General features: G+C 29.2%; 1 protein-coding gene across 2 annotated transcripts; it reads right to left on the bottom strand.

Moving 5' to 3' along the window:
• Window positions 1-1,047: 1,047 nt before the first annotated feature.
• LOC102623108 (uncharacterized) lies at window positions 1,048-2,982 on the bottom strand. Of its 2 annotated transcripts, XR_008054244.1 has the most exons (3): window positions 2,809-2,982; window positions 1,422-2,205; window positions 1,048-1,314 (listed from the first exon to the last, which is right to left on the bottom strand). XR_008054244.1 is itself a non-coding variant. In XM_006489306.4 (2 exons), exons 1-2 carry the CDS (start codon window positions 2,816-2,818, stop codon window positions 1,706-1,708), a joined length of 510 nt encoding a protein of 169 aa, XP_006489369.1. In that variant the 5' UTR covers window positions 2,819-2,982; the 3' UTR covers window positions 1,048-1,705. The 2 variants fall into 2 exon arrangements, 1 of the variants encoding a protein (XP_006489369.1); XM_006489306.4 differs by having other exon boundaries at window positions 1,048-2,205.
• Between the last annotated feature and the right edge of the window lie 12,560 nt (window positions 2,983-15,542).

Below are 15,542 nucleotides of genomic sequence, written 5' to 3' on the forward strand. Positions count from 1 at the left end.
AAGTTGAGCATCTGAATGATCTTTCTCAGAAATAATATTCTGAGATTGATCGCTCTCACTGATCAAGTTATTTTTAAGAAATTTTGCATTTCTTGATTCCACAATTCTAGTGCTATGAGATGGATAGTAAAATCTGTACTCTTTAGACCTTTCAGCATATCCAACGAAATACCTACTAATGGTCCTTAGGTCCAACTTCTTTTTTTGTGGATTATAAATTCTCACTTCAGACGAGCATCCCCAAACACGTATATGTCGCAAACTCGGTTTCCAACCTTTCCATAACTTAAATGGCGTTTTAGAGACCGCCTTGGTTGGAACTCGGTTTAATATATACGCAGCCATCTTGAGAGCTTCAGTCCACAAGAATTTAGGAAGTTTAGAAGCAATAAGCATACTGCGCACCATGCCTAGTAAAGTTTGATTTCTTCTTTCTGCTACACCATTCTGGTCTGGAGAACCAGACATAGTGTATTGGGCAACAATCACACGCTGTTGAAGAAACTTCGCAAATGGACCAGGTGCTTGCCCATTCTCTGTGTATCTACCATAATATTTCCCACCTTTATCAGTTCTCACGATCTTAATTTGCTTTACACATTATTTCTCTCATTCTGCTTTAAATACCGTAAAAGCATCTAATGCTTCACTTTTATGATTAAGTAAATAGAGATACATGTATCGTGAGTAATCATTTATAAAAGAGATAAAGTATTTCTGACTATATGAGTCCATGTCTGGACTACAAATATCTGAATGTATGATTTCTAATATTTCTGAACTCCTCTGAGCACCTTTATTTCTCTTGTTGGTCAGGTTTCCCTTTATGCAGTCCACACAAGTATCAAAATCAGTAAAATCTAAAGTATCAAGTACTCCATCATTTACTGATCTTTTGATTCTTTCTATGGAGATATGACCAAGTATCTGATGCCACAAAATAGAGGAATTTTCATTTATAACACACTGTTTAATACCAGCGTTAACATGCATTGAAGTGTAAGAGGCATTGTTTTGCAAATTAAAACGAAAAAGTCCATAAGATAATGCACCATTCTCAACAAGTTCAGAATTATAATATATATTACAAAACTTATTTAAAATATTAAAGGAAAAATCGAGTGGTACAAGCCTTGAAACTGAAACCAAATTTTTAGAAAAACTAGGAATATAAAATGTCTTTTCCAAATTTAAAACAAAACCACTGCTCAAAATCAAACTACATGTTCCGATTGCCTCCACATGTGAACGCATCTTGTTTCCAGAATAAATGCACTGTTCATTTCTCAATGGCTTCCTTAGGTTTTGCAAACCCTGCAAGGTATTTGTTACATGGATTGTAGAACCAGAGTCAATCCACCATGTCTTATGATTAACATCAACCATATTAGATTCATAACAAACAAAAGAGATTTATTTACCTTTATTCTCAAGCCATTTTTGAAATTTTGGACAATTTTTCTTCATGTGTCTTTTCTTTTTACAGAAAAAAAAACTTGGATTGTTTTTTAATTTCTTCTTGGGGAGGTATTTTACCTTTCCCTTTCTTCTTGGCTTAAAACTTGTTCTTTCCTTGTATTACAATGTATGCACCTTCACCAACTTCCATTATTAGCCTCCCTTCCTCTTGAACACACATGATCATTAATTCATTAATTGACCATTTATCCTTATGTGTGTTATATGAAATTTTGAAGGGTTCATACTACTGTGGAAGTATATTCAGTATGTAATGCACACGAAAGGTTTCAGACATATCAACCTCAAGAAGTCTTAACTGAGCTGCAATGTCCCTCATCTGCAAGATGTGCTCACGCACACCTCTAACATTAGTGAGCTTCATAGATGAGAACTTCATTATTAGGGTACTTGCAAGTGCCTTATCTGAAGTCATAAATTGTTCATCAATTGTCTTCAGTAATGCCCGGATATCATTATGTTGATCGACCGAACCATGAATAGCAGCAGAGATTTTAGTCTTTATGAACATCACACGGAGGCGATTAGATCGCTCCCATTTGTCATAAAGAGCAATATCAACTTCAATGTTGTTATCATCAATAAGTGGTTCGTCTTTCCGAATAGCATAATCAATATCCGTCCACCCTAAATGAAGAAGAATTCTCTCCTTCCAAACTTTATAATTATCACCATTTAACTCGGGAATATCACACTTAATTTCAAAAAAACTCGCAGGTTGTACAACTGCATTAGATTAAAACACATGCTTATATTATAAATTTAGGCCAATATAGAGATATCATGTTTTACTAATGTAAATCATGTTACAAAAATATGAATAAAATGACATAAAACTTGCATGTGGGCTAAAGTTTTAATTCAAGTAGATTCACATATATCTTTATGATAAAACTATCAAACCATATTCCAATTTTTAATTCATGTGGATACATTAACAAAATAGTTTGATATTTCATCCTAATTAAACATACAAATATAATATAAATTCTTGTGGGAAAAATCGTTTTACTATTCATATTTGAACCCGAATGACCCGTTTTACAAACCCAACTTTATTTATGATTTACCAATACCAAATTAAATGTTTCAAACCATATAACTATCAGGAATCCATTTCCTAATGATTTAAAACAATTATAATTATAATAATATGTAAAAAACATGACTTTAAATTTACAAAATAAATTCGGATATTTTTGCATTTATCACTAAAAACATAACACATTAAGACAGAGGTAAAACATGCTCTGATACCAACTGTAAGCATATTTCCGAATAATACAAAACATGCTTTAAAAACTAAATGCGGAAGTTTGAGAATCTAACCTCCAGCCATTGATGTATTCTTTACAACTCTTTGATTTCCGATTTTGATGCTTCTGTAGCTTTAGTAATCAACCGTGATGGTGTAGTTTCTTTTTTATTACAAGCTGCAGGGACCAAAACCATCTCAACATCTCGCTTTATTTCATCTCTCCATCAAAGATTAATCATTGAGAATTTGCCACAACCATTGTTAACTGTCAAAACATGGCAGGACCATATGCTGGAAATATATTAAACAGCCACGTATTGAAGTGTTGAAAAAGTTGGACCATATACTGGAAACATATTGACCGGCCACGTGTTCAACAGACAAAACAATATTTTCTGTACAATCTGGGCAGTATAAGATTTATTTTTTTCTACTATTTTCACATGCGTCCAAAGAATTAAGTGAGCTAGTATATGATTACATAACATTTATCATGTGAAATATGAAATATTATAATTTTCAAGATAAATCATGCACTGAAAGATTAAAAAAAAACTAAAAGACAAAAAATATATATTATAATTTATCCTTTTTTTGTCAACTAGATTGATTTTCATTTTAATAAAAAGAAGTGTCAATATATAAAACATAAACAAAATTTATGAAAGTAAAAAGGAAAAAAGACAGTGAGTCAAGGGTAGACAAGCCCCTTAATCAAAGCCAAAAGATGAAATGAAAATATATGTATTTTTTATTCATATAGTTAATCACTTATCTACTATAGATATTTATAAGGGCAAAACTACTTTGCAACTGGGGTTTGGTACCCTTTTTTGTCTTTTTTTAAAGTCAACTATAATGGAGTCCTGTAATTTATTATAAAAACAAAAAAACTAAAAACTTTTAAATTTTCACATATTAGTCCTACACCTACAATTTACAATATATGTAGAGAAGCCAATGCATATTATAAGGGAGAAATAACTTGATCAAACCCGATCCCACTTGATTCGATCCAAAAAAGAATTCGAATCAGATTATTTACTCAACCTAATTGGATAGTTATCTAGATTTCATTGGACCAAAAGAAAAGTTAAGTGAAAAAAAAAAAAAAAACCTAATTCTAATTGATCCAACTCAATCTCACTATATTCTTCTCTTCACACACAACACAACAACAACAGCAGTCCCACCACACAATCACAGACATGCAGCAGCAGCAGCTGGCAACACACGAAACACAGATCGAAGGCCACTGACGGCACAACAGAAGGTAGATGCAAATACAGATGCAACTGGCAATCACTGACAATTGCGCGAAGCCATTGCAAGCCCGTGACTTTCCGACCGGATCTGTTGCACCATGACTGTTGTTGCCACTCAAATCACCAACCACCGCAACCGCTTCTATAGGATTCTCCGCCTCGCCAAGTTCCCCGAAGCTCCAACCCATATTTTTTCTAGTGTGTACTTTTTACTAGTAGAAGTCCATTGAGCAAAACTTTAAAAAATAATTGTATGATTCCTCAAAAATTATGTTAATTCTCCATATTTAGTGATTGTGGATGAAGTCAATCGGAAATGGAAGGCTTTTTATACAAAATAAGCTGCTAAAATGTTGAAGGATTTCTATAGGTACTGGTATAAATATAATTTGAACTTAATTTAATTATTCTCACGAGGTTGTGAGAAACATGGAAAACAAGAAAACTAGTTGCTGCCACCAGGCTTTGGACTTCTTTTGGGTGTTTTTGACACTTCAACGGTCTTCTTTTGGTTGTTTTTGGCTCACCAGTAGCTTGCTGCTTCTTCTCCAAATTTGCCTTTGCTTTTTTCATATTTAATGTGAATTGACCTCATATTTAATGTGAATTGACCTGACCCGATCTGATCTAATTTCACACCGATATTTTGATCCGGTCCAATCCAAACAGATCGGGTCAGATTTTAAATTCGGTTTGAGTTAGAATGACCTTTTTCTCAACCTGATCAACCTCAAATCTGATCGGATTGATATAAACCTTTTCAAATCCAATTTTATTCACCTTTAACATAAATTGCTAGAATTTTAAAAAAAAAAAGTCTATTTCACTAACAAATTAAAATAAAAAAGAAATTGGTCATGGCCATGGTGCTGTTGTCCAACGGTGACCCATAAATCCAAAATGAATATAACATTAAAAAAATATTTTTGAATGGTCAACATGACACAATTATTTTATTGATCATAGTCATGTCAATTAGGAATGACAAAATTTTGTTGAATATAATTATTATCCATCCATGTGTAGGTATATAATTATCCAATATGAATATTGATATATTCATGGGTAAACATGGATATTTAATTTTATTATAAATCACTATGAATTTCATAATCTAAAAATTAATTAATGTGTTTTACATTAAAAAAAATTCTTATTTTTTTATTTCAGTTCCTAAAATGATTAATATTAAAAGGTAATTAAATTTTTTTCCTAATCTTATTTTTAATTAATTAAAAAAGATATTTTACATTAAAAAATATAGACAATCACTGGGTGTCAATTGCTTCTTCGCCTACAATGACATTATTAACTGAAAGGGGCCATGAAGGTTATCATTAGACGTGAATTTGAATGATCTACACAATGATAGTCTCAATACCATAAAATGGTGATATGTAGAGTTGCACGCCCCTTCTAAAATAACTGCAACCACAACTACATCACAAAAACACAATGAGTTGCATTGCACTACCACTTTTTTTCAATTTAGAGACCGCCAACTTGGTTGTTAAAGGTGATGAACCTTGAAAAGTCGTCTAATCATGAGGTCTTGCTATAAGTGTTTACATTAGAAGGTGTATCTATCGACGACACATCCATTTATCCGGCAACATTGCCACCATTATATAGATTGGAGAATTTTGAATTTATATTATTTGTGTTTCTGTTCACTCACTTCTATTTCTTAGTGATGGTGTCGTCAATGTTGTCATCGACGGTGCAATAATTTTTAGCAATGTTATTTTGGATTTTCATTTAATTTACAAAACTTAAATACTAATTACAATATTCAATTTTAGTCTCATACACTTAAATATTAATAATATTCGAGTTCTTGGATGGATATCGGATAAATCAAATTCGGAAAATTTTGGATGGATATTATCCAATCTATTTGGATCAAATACTTAGGTATCCAACTTGAATGGATTGGTTTTCTCTTTTTAGCTGTCAAGTTAATTAATAACTATATTGGTTTTGGTTTTAAAACTCCTAATATGATAACCCATTTTTTACACAATTAATTATTTAATTAATTATACTAATTGACTTATTTATTAATTGATAGACATGTGCTGAATTGCTATTTCTATAGTTGTCCATGTGCGATGTTAGCAAGAGAGAAAAAATAATAGAAAATACTTATTTTTAGTTTATTTGTACTAAAGAAATATTTAAATTATTTTCAAATAGAGTAATTGTTTAGAATTTTTTTTAGCCTTCTCTCAGTTAAGTTAATGAAAGATCTTAATCATATGGATGTGTGCTAATGACTTATTTAAACTGTTGGGGTGGAGTAACAAATATCAATTTATGTAAGTGTGCAATTAAATTTACTTCTTTTATTTTAGGACAAAAACTCAGCCAAAAATACAAAACTCATTGCTAAAATAAACAAAAATGATTTTACAAATTCATAAACTAACACTTTATTATTATTAGTAATTTAAAATATTATTATTAGTATGTTAATTAAATATTATGTTACAAAAAATAAATAAAACATTAACTACATAGAATATCAAATTAAATTTATTTTCGTATTTTGTATATTTCATCTACTTGAGATATAAAATCTCTTGTTTGAAAAAGAAAAAAGTCATGGGGTTTGAACCCTACTCATATGGGTGGGAGGAAATTGGTTGCCGTGTTAAATTAAAAAATATCATATTTATATTTATCATCAATTATGGTTAGTAAATAATATACATAGTTTAACTATGTAATAAATTAGTTAATTTATTAATTAATAAGTAAATTTGTTAATTTAAATAAATATTAATAAATGCAAGAATAAGTCATTTAATTTGAAAACTAGTTCAATAGAGGAAAAAAAAATATTGTGGACTTATACGTCATAATTATAAAACTTTTGATTTTTCTTATTTTGCATGAACAAAAAGGGCTTTTAATGTTAATGGCCCAATAATCTCATCTAAGCCATTATACAACTTTTGCGTTAAATCCAACGGTGGATTTGAAAAAGACAAAAGAATGGGGTACCAAACCCCACGGGTATAGTAGCTAGACCCTATTTATAATTACAGTTAAGTTAAGAATAGTGCTAGACAACTCAAATTTCTTCCTAAATAATGTGGCATTCATCAAATGGATGGAGTGTTAATATAATTAATTCGCTGGGAACTTGAAAAGATATTTCAATCACTAAATACATCACATGTTATATCATTTGGGATAAAATTTTAAAATGCAGTTGGGTATAGATTACTTATAAGGACTACTTATACCTATCATCATTTACAATCGATGGCTAAGATCAATTTTTTTTTGTTCTAAATTTTTTCTCATTTTTTCTTGCCAAATAAAACATCTTTTTTTTCTTAATAACTATGCTAAATATTTATTTTCTCTCACGAAAATAAAAGTAGTCATTTTGGACTTAACTTTTTTGGCAATAGTTAAAATAGTTGGTAATAGTTAAAATGGTTGGTAATAGAGCAATTTTCAACTATAAAAATCAAGGCATTGAAAAAAACTAAAATAGCTATATAGTTTTTCTAATGAAAAGTATTGTTGAAAATAACTTCAAAATTGGTCGATAATAAATTTATTTTAGCATAAAATGTTAGCGCCATTGGTATTTATAACCACTGAAACTAACCATTCGAAATGTATAATTATTTTCTACGATTTCAAAAACATAGTAAAAAATAAAGTAATATTTTCAATTATTGTAATTTTTTTGTCGAAAATAGAAAAATACTTTTAACTGTTATTAAGAATCGGTTGAAAAAACTATTCAAAGGATATAAAATTTTAACAGACAACATAGGCACTAATAATATTTTTCACCGGTATAACTTGCAAGGTTGGTCTAAGCAAAGCTATAAGAGTAAGAAAATGTAATATAAAATTAGATATCATCTAAAAGAAAAGTAATTATAATTTTTTACCCCTAAGTTTACTATTTTTTTAAATCAAACACAAACTAGATAATTGAATAAATAATTAATTAATGTACTTCATTTAAAATAAAACCAATCCTTTAATATTATTTAACATGTAATTTATTGCAAATTACTTCTTGGTCAAGTTGTAGGCACTTTCATATTTTTTTGGGATGAAAGTTCAAATTTTGTGTGCATTAATATACTTAATTTTAAGTAAAATTAACTTTTATAATGTACACAGAATTTGAAACCTCATCCAAAAAATAAAATAAAATATGAAAGTGCATACCACTTGACCAAGAAGTAATCTGCAATACATTATATATTAAATAATATTAAATGATTGATTTTTTTTTCTGAAGGTTTTACTAGGTGCAACAATAGGATTTAATTACCTTATTTAACTTACAAGATACCATTGATTGATTATGGCATTGATATAATGTATGATATCTTACAATTAAACATCAATCAACTTTGAAATAGCATTGTAGTTCAAGAAAACTCTATAATATTTATGATCCCATTCAATCTTATAAACAAACTTAAAACTTATGTTAATGTCTAAATCTCAATTGTTTTAATCATTATCATTGAATCAATTTAGAGATTGATTATCAAACTAATTGGTATTTTATAGTTAAGCATTTAAAGAAATAATGTCTGTGATTGATCATAATTATAGTTGAATCAATTTGGAGACTAGCTAATTTTCAAATTAATCTAGTTATCTAGTTACAATTTTAATAAATAGAGTTTCATAGTTTTCATAATTGTATTATACTCATAATTATGGAACATGGAACATATATTTCATAGTTAAAATTGATTGCATATATTATAAAATATTAGATAATTAGTAATTAACATTTAATTATAGTTGAAACATCGCTTATTAAATTAGTCTATTTGTCTAAGACGGTCATATAATTAAGATCAACATATAATAAGAACTATTGCAATAATTTATTTATATTTTGAAACGTAGCTTAACTACGAATTATTAAAACTAATATAGCTTCATTGTTTTGTGTCAATAACATTTTTCATCTCTTTTTAGCTTATTAATTTAAATTTAAAATTCATGTTAAGGATGTTCTATTAATTAATTTAGGCTAGAGAGTAATTAAACAATCTAGTAATCACATAGTAGGTATTATATATTATCGTTTTTCAATTATAACAAACTTCAAATTTGCATTAATATGACAAGAAGTTTTGTTTTCCATTTATGGAATCATATGCTAATAATTTTACATATTTATCAATATGAAATAACTAACTTAGGATAAATAAATTGATTGATTGATTTTTTTTAATTTGAATATATTATATTATCTCTAGAATAAATAAATTGATTGATTGATTTTTTTATTTGAATATCTTATATTATCTCTAGTAATTGTTTGGTCCACTTAATTACTACATGCCACCAAAGTAAAATTTTTAATACAAAAGATTTGCATACCCTAACCCCACATTCACCATTCTCTCTTACAAATCTCTCGATCAACCACATAATCATATCCATTAATAGAATAATAAATAAACAAACAAACAAATAATAAATAAAAGCCACCAGTATTAAGCACAATGGATGAATTCATCTCCTCTTCTTTTGTATTATCCATCTCTCCAAATCTTTCAACTCCATTCTAGGGCCATTTTCTTAATTCCATCGAATTAAGTTTTATAGAATTTGGTGAGATGTTTTCAGATATTTATTAATTTTTTTCCATCACCTTTTCTTAAGTTTGACATCAATTATTGTTGACCTCACTCTCATAGGGTTGGTTTGAAACTTTTTCTTCAGGTTGTTGGGTGAGAATTATTGGATTAATTGTGGCTTGCAGGTGAGAAGAAGAAGAAGAAGAATTATTATTATTATTATTATTATTATTATTATTATTATTATTATTATTATTATTATTATTATTATTATTATTATTATTATTATTATTATGTTTTTAATTTATTGGATCTTAATTGTAAATTATGTTATTATTTTACTTTTTCAGATTTATTTGGTAAATTGATTTTTTTATAAATAATTGTTAATAAGATTGTTGCAAGGATTTTAAACATTGGAAGTTGGCTAATATTAAATTTATTTACAAATATGTTTAGCAAGATTGTTGGAGGAGTACAAAAAATATAGTTCTTTCATACTCATACTTATTGGTTAATTTGTTAATAAAATTTTATTAGTTAACTTTCTAATTAAATTTTCTATTGATAAATTAATTAATGTTAAAAATATTGTTGCAAATTGTATTATTATAAAAGTAAATAAAAATTAAGGGAAAGAATATAGGGTTGGCAATTTGTGGGTTTGGGCTTTGCCCTTCAAAAGCATGTCCAAAACTAGCCTGGGCTCAGGCCGGGCCTAGGTTTTTTCATTAATCATAAAATAATTTTTTTAATTAAGAAAAATTATTTAAATAAAAATAATTATCTAATACATAATAGAATAATAGTCCAATACATAAAATATTATTAATACAACCTAATAAATAACAAATATTAATATAAAAAATTAAACTAATTTAGCATATTGAGTTTTTTTCTTATTTTTTATTTAAATTAAATTTATTTTTTATTTATAAATTAAAAAAGTCTAGGCCAACCCATGCGGGCCTGGACTGGGCCGGACTTGGCCGACCCAAGCTTTTTTGCCAACCTTAAAAGAATGTAACATATTTAACTGCATAGTATTGTGAGACTTTTTAAAAATATATGGACCAAACAGACACTTAAGTCAAAATGTAGAGATTAAATGAGTATTTATCCATCTTTTAAATAACCAATTTGGAATGGCATATGTAAGTCATAGCCTGTCATAAATTTATATGTCACATAACTAATCTTATTTTTTATTTTGGAAAAAAAAGTAGCCTTATTTTTTAAATCATAGAAGTTTCGACAACAACTAAATTTATGTGAGTGAAAATTTTGTGGAGTTTAGATAGTCAATTTAATTTATAGTAAGAAATAATTTCTTTTTTTTTTTAAAGAAAGAAAACTTAATCTATAAGTCATATTAACCAGAATTTTAAATCAACCCACATTGGAAATGAGAAAGTTTCATATGAGAATAACCTAATAGGCTGCAAACTATACCAACATAAATGTATTCTCCCAATCTGAACAAGAGAACAATGCCTCAAAAGGTCATTGGAAAAATCTTAAGAAGCAGAAGTAAAAATAAAAAAGCAAACAAAAGATAGAGAAGAAGGCCAACCAAAGAAGGAAACTCCCTCCTTAGCTGGAACTTGTTAGAAGTATTGATGGTTCAGGTTTTTTGTGGGTGTTGGTAGCGGCTGCTAAAGACCAATTAATCATATATAATTTCGGGTATATACTATAAACACAAAACTCTACTAAAGACCAATTGAAAAGGTATTGCTAAATTAATTATGATTAGTGGTTAATTCAAAGTTGAAAGTCACTTACTTCAACCATAAATTAGATGTTTTTTTTTCTCATCTTAATATGCTTTGCGCAAATGAAAAGCTTTTCAAAACTTTAGGCTAAGAAAAACTCAAAAAAATTGAGGGGAATGCGAGACAAGAAAAAATAGATAAGAAATAGAGTTGTATTCTTCATAAAAACAGAGAGAATACAATGGAGGAAATTTTAAAAGAATAAAAAAGAAGAAGAAGAAGAACTAATGAAAGAGGATAGAGAAAAACAAATATTATAACAGTAACGTGTGTTGAAATGAATGTGCTATATTATCTAATTAATTCATTGTATCTCATTCCTTCATTTTGTTTTAATATAAGGCTTTCAATTTACCTCTAAATTTATGTATAAAATTTGTGTCCCTTAATCCTTTTCCTTTAAAAATATGTAGTCTAACAAAAATTCGCTCAAACTAGTCTCGGTCAAATTCTAGAAACTGTTCTGCTTTCGGTTTCTACAGACCACATTTACCTTTTCTTAATTTCACAAAATGTGATGCTTTGTGAGATTAAAGCATTTAACAAGCCCATGCCCCAAAATAGTTTAAATAAAACGATTCAACAGACATTAAAGAAATGACATGTAAATGGTCTTTGACTCTTAGCCTACTAGCCACATGATTACTTACATTTTAATGATTTTATTTTGAGAAATCACGTTTTAATCATTTTAAAGCAAAAATGAAGGAAAAATATATCATCTTCATTTGAAAATTAGGTACTATAGCTTTCTTTAGCAATTTGGCAATAAAACATGTCTGACTCTTGTTAACACAATTCGAGAAATCAATGGCTGTCAGTCAGACAACCTAATATTAAATTGAGCTTCTGCATGTGAAGTTAGGCATCAAATGTGAAAAATATATCAACTTCATTTCAGCAAAATTTCGCACGCCTTATCTACTTAAAGCCCGTGATACTTAACCATCTTATATATTCTACGTCATGTAATTCTAATAAGATCGTTTGGCAATATTTATCAAAAATTACATACATCTCTATATACAATATTAAAAAAAAAAATACATATGTCTCTTCCTGTATTTGGTGGACAATTTGTTAGCACCCGTTCTTGTTAGAAAAATCTCAAAATTCAATGTATAATTACAATTGGAAATGTGAACCCAATATTTGACCATCCTAAAATTTAAAGATTTATTAAATCCATAATTTTAATTGAAAATTAATGTTTAGTTTTGAAAGAATTCTAAAGTAATATTGTTTGGCAAGCAAGAAAGTACAAGAAAACAAAAGAAAAGGAAAGAGAATTTGTATAGAATCAAATAGAAGATTCTCTCGTTAACTAACTGAAAGTTGTGTGCACATTACATATATATAGCAAGCTAAGTTGATTCATTCATTTTGTTATACATATAATGAGCTAATTAGCTACAACCAGTCATATCATATTCAGATACTTATGTACTCTGCTTAGTACTCTGCTTTGCTTCTAAACTAGTATCACTAACATCCCCCCTCCAGATGAAATGTCCAAGATAGACATTCAGCCTACTACGCAAATAATGAAACTACTTAAATGTAAGAGCTTTAGTGAATATATTAGATGGTTAATCTTCACTAGGCCCATAACTATCCTCAATGCTCTTAGTTGTAACTTTGTCTCTAATGAAATGTGTATCCAACTCAACTGCCTTGGTTTTAGCATGATATACTAGATTATATGCTAATGCAATAGCTCCTTGATTGTCACACCACATTATTGGAGGAATGTTAAGTTGAATTTGCAACTCACTAAAGAGAGATTGTATCCACATGACTTCGGAAGTAGCATGAGCTAATGCTCTATATTTAGCTTTTGTACTTGACATTGAAACTACTGATTGTTTTTTGGAGGATCATAAGACTAAGTTGGGACCTAAGTAGACTGCAAAACTAGCTCATATCATCTCGATCACAGGCCCAATCAGAATTTGTGAAACAATGTATTTGCATAGCTCCACTAGTGTAATAATGCAGTCCAAAGTGTAAAGTTCCTTTTAAGTACCTCAACAATCTTTTACAAGCTTCCCAATGTTGTGTGCGTGGACTAGATAAAAACTGACTTTATTTGTTAATTGAATAGGCTATTTCAGGCTTTATAAGAGTAACATATTGCAATGCACCTAAGATACTTTTGTACTAAGACACATTTGCAATAATGTCACTTGAGTCTTTTGTGAGATAATGGCTAGTAGACATAGGGGTAGGCACTGGACTGCAGTTGACCATATCATGTTTAGACAATATATCATAAATATATTTGGCTTGAGATAGATAAATTCCATTTGGTAATCTGACCACTTCAATTCCTAGGAAGCAATGAAGTTCCCCCAAGTCTTTTAAAGCAAAGGTATGATGCATGTCTTGAATGACTTGCTAAATTAGATAATAATTAGAACCAATGAGTATGATATCATCAACATAAATTAAAACCAGAATCATATGGCCATTGATCCACTTGTAGAAGAGAGAATTTTTTGATTTTGAGTGCTGAAAATTCCATTTAAAAAGCATTGCAGCCTTGAATTTTCCAAACCAAGCCCTGGAAGCTTACTTCAAGCTATATAGAGCCCTTTTTAATTTGTAGATGTGCTAAGGTTTATTAGGATCCACAAACCCATTTATTAAGTATTGTTAAGCTAAGAATAACTCTGACTGTTGAGGCCTTAACCACTGGACTAAAAGTTTCAATGTAATCAACCTTATGTGTCTGATGAAAACTTTTAGCAACCAATCTAGCTTTGTATCTTGAAATAGAATCAATCTTATGTGTTTGATGAAACCCTTTAGCAATCAATCTAGCTTTGTATCTTAAAATAGATCCATAAGAGTTTATTTGATCCTAAACACCCACTTATTTCCAACTACTTTAACAGGGGTATCATGTAAGACTAATTCTCAGGTTTGATTGTTTTGAAAAGCCTGAAACTCTTCTTACATGGCTTTAAACCACATAGGATCAGATAATGCTTGAGAAACTGAAGTAGGTTCTAAAGGTTGAGCTAACAGTGCTGACAAATAAATCTTAGGTTTAAAGATACCAACGTTTGATATGGTTACCATTACATGGCATGTTGATGGAGGTGAAGGTAATACATGGACTAGTGAATGATGAATTGGTGAAGTATTGAATAGTGAAGAATATGGTTGTGAGGATGAATGTGAGGAATGTGGAGAAACAGAATTGATAAGAGAGTGTGGAGTAGTGCTTGATTGTGAAACAACATGAACATTTGTTGATGGTGTTGCAAAAGGAACCTAAAAATGAACAAAAGAAGGAACAAATGAAGAGATAGAGGACTTTGATATAGAAGAAGTAGACTGACAATTAGTAGAAAATGAAAAATCTAAACCAGAAACATAATAAAAAGAATTTTCATTAAAGGTAACATGATTGGAAATGTAAACTCTCCTTGAAGAGTGAAGACATTGATAACCCTTATGATGAAGATGAAAAATCTACCAGTTCTAAAATCAAATTTGTGTTTATTGTATAGTCTAAGAGTGGGATAATAGGCACAACCAAAGGTTCTAAGATATGAATAATCAGGCTTTGGTTAAACGACTTTTGAAAAGGTGAAATGTTATTTAAGACTAGAGTGGTGAGTCTATTAATTAAGTGAACAACTTGTGAAATGCATTCTACCAGAATTTGAGGGGTAAGTGAGCTTGAGCTAGTAAAGTTAGGCCAATATCAACTATGTGTCTATGTTTCCATTCAATTCTTCTATTTTAATGATGAATGTGGGGGACAATGATGTCTAAAATGTATGCCAGGGGTAGTGAGTAAGGAAGAAAAGATTCTAAATTCTTCTCTTCAGTCAGTTTGATCAATTTTAATTTGGTGCTGCAGATGCTTTTCAATAAAGAGTTTAAAATTTGAAAAGACTTTAAGGGCATCTAATTTTGCAGATAATGGAAATATCCAGGTAAATCTACTAAAATCATCTAGGATAGAAATGTAGTAATTGTACCCCTTAGTGGAAGAAATGTGAGAAGGTCCCCAAAGATTTGCATATATCAGTTGTAGGAGTGCTGTTGTTTTAATTTCAACTGAGTTAAAATGCAACATATGATTTTTACCATATTAACAAATAGTACAGAAAGAAAAATTATCGATTTTATTAAAAATAGTATAATATAGTTTTGAGAATATAAGGTA

This window comes from Citrus sinensis, chromosome 1 (genome assembly GCF_022201045.2).
Source record: "Citrus sinensis cultivar Valencia sweet orange chromosome 1, DVS_A1.0, whole genome shotgun sequence".
NCBI lineage: Eukaryota > Viridiplantae > Streptophyta > Magnoliopsida > Sapindales > Rutaceae > Citrus > Citrus sinensis.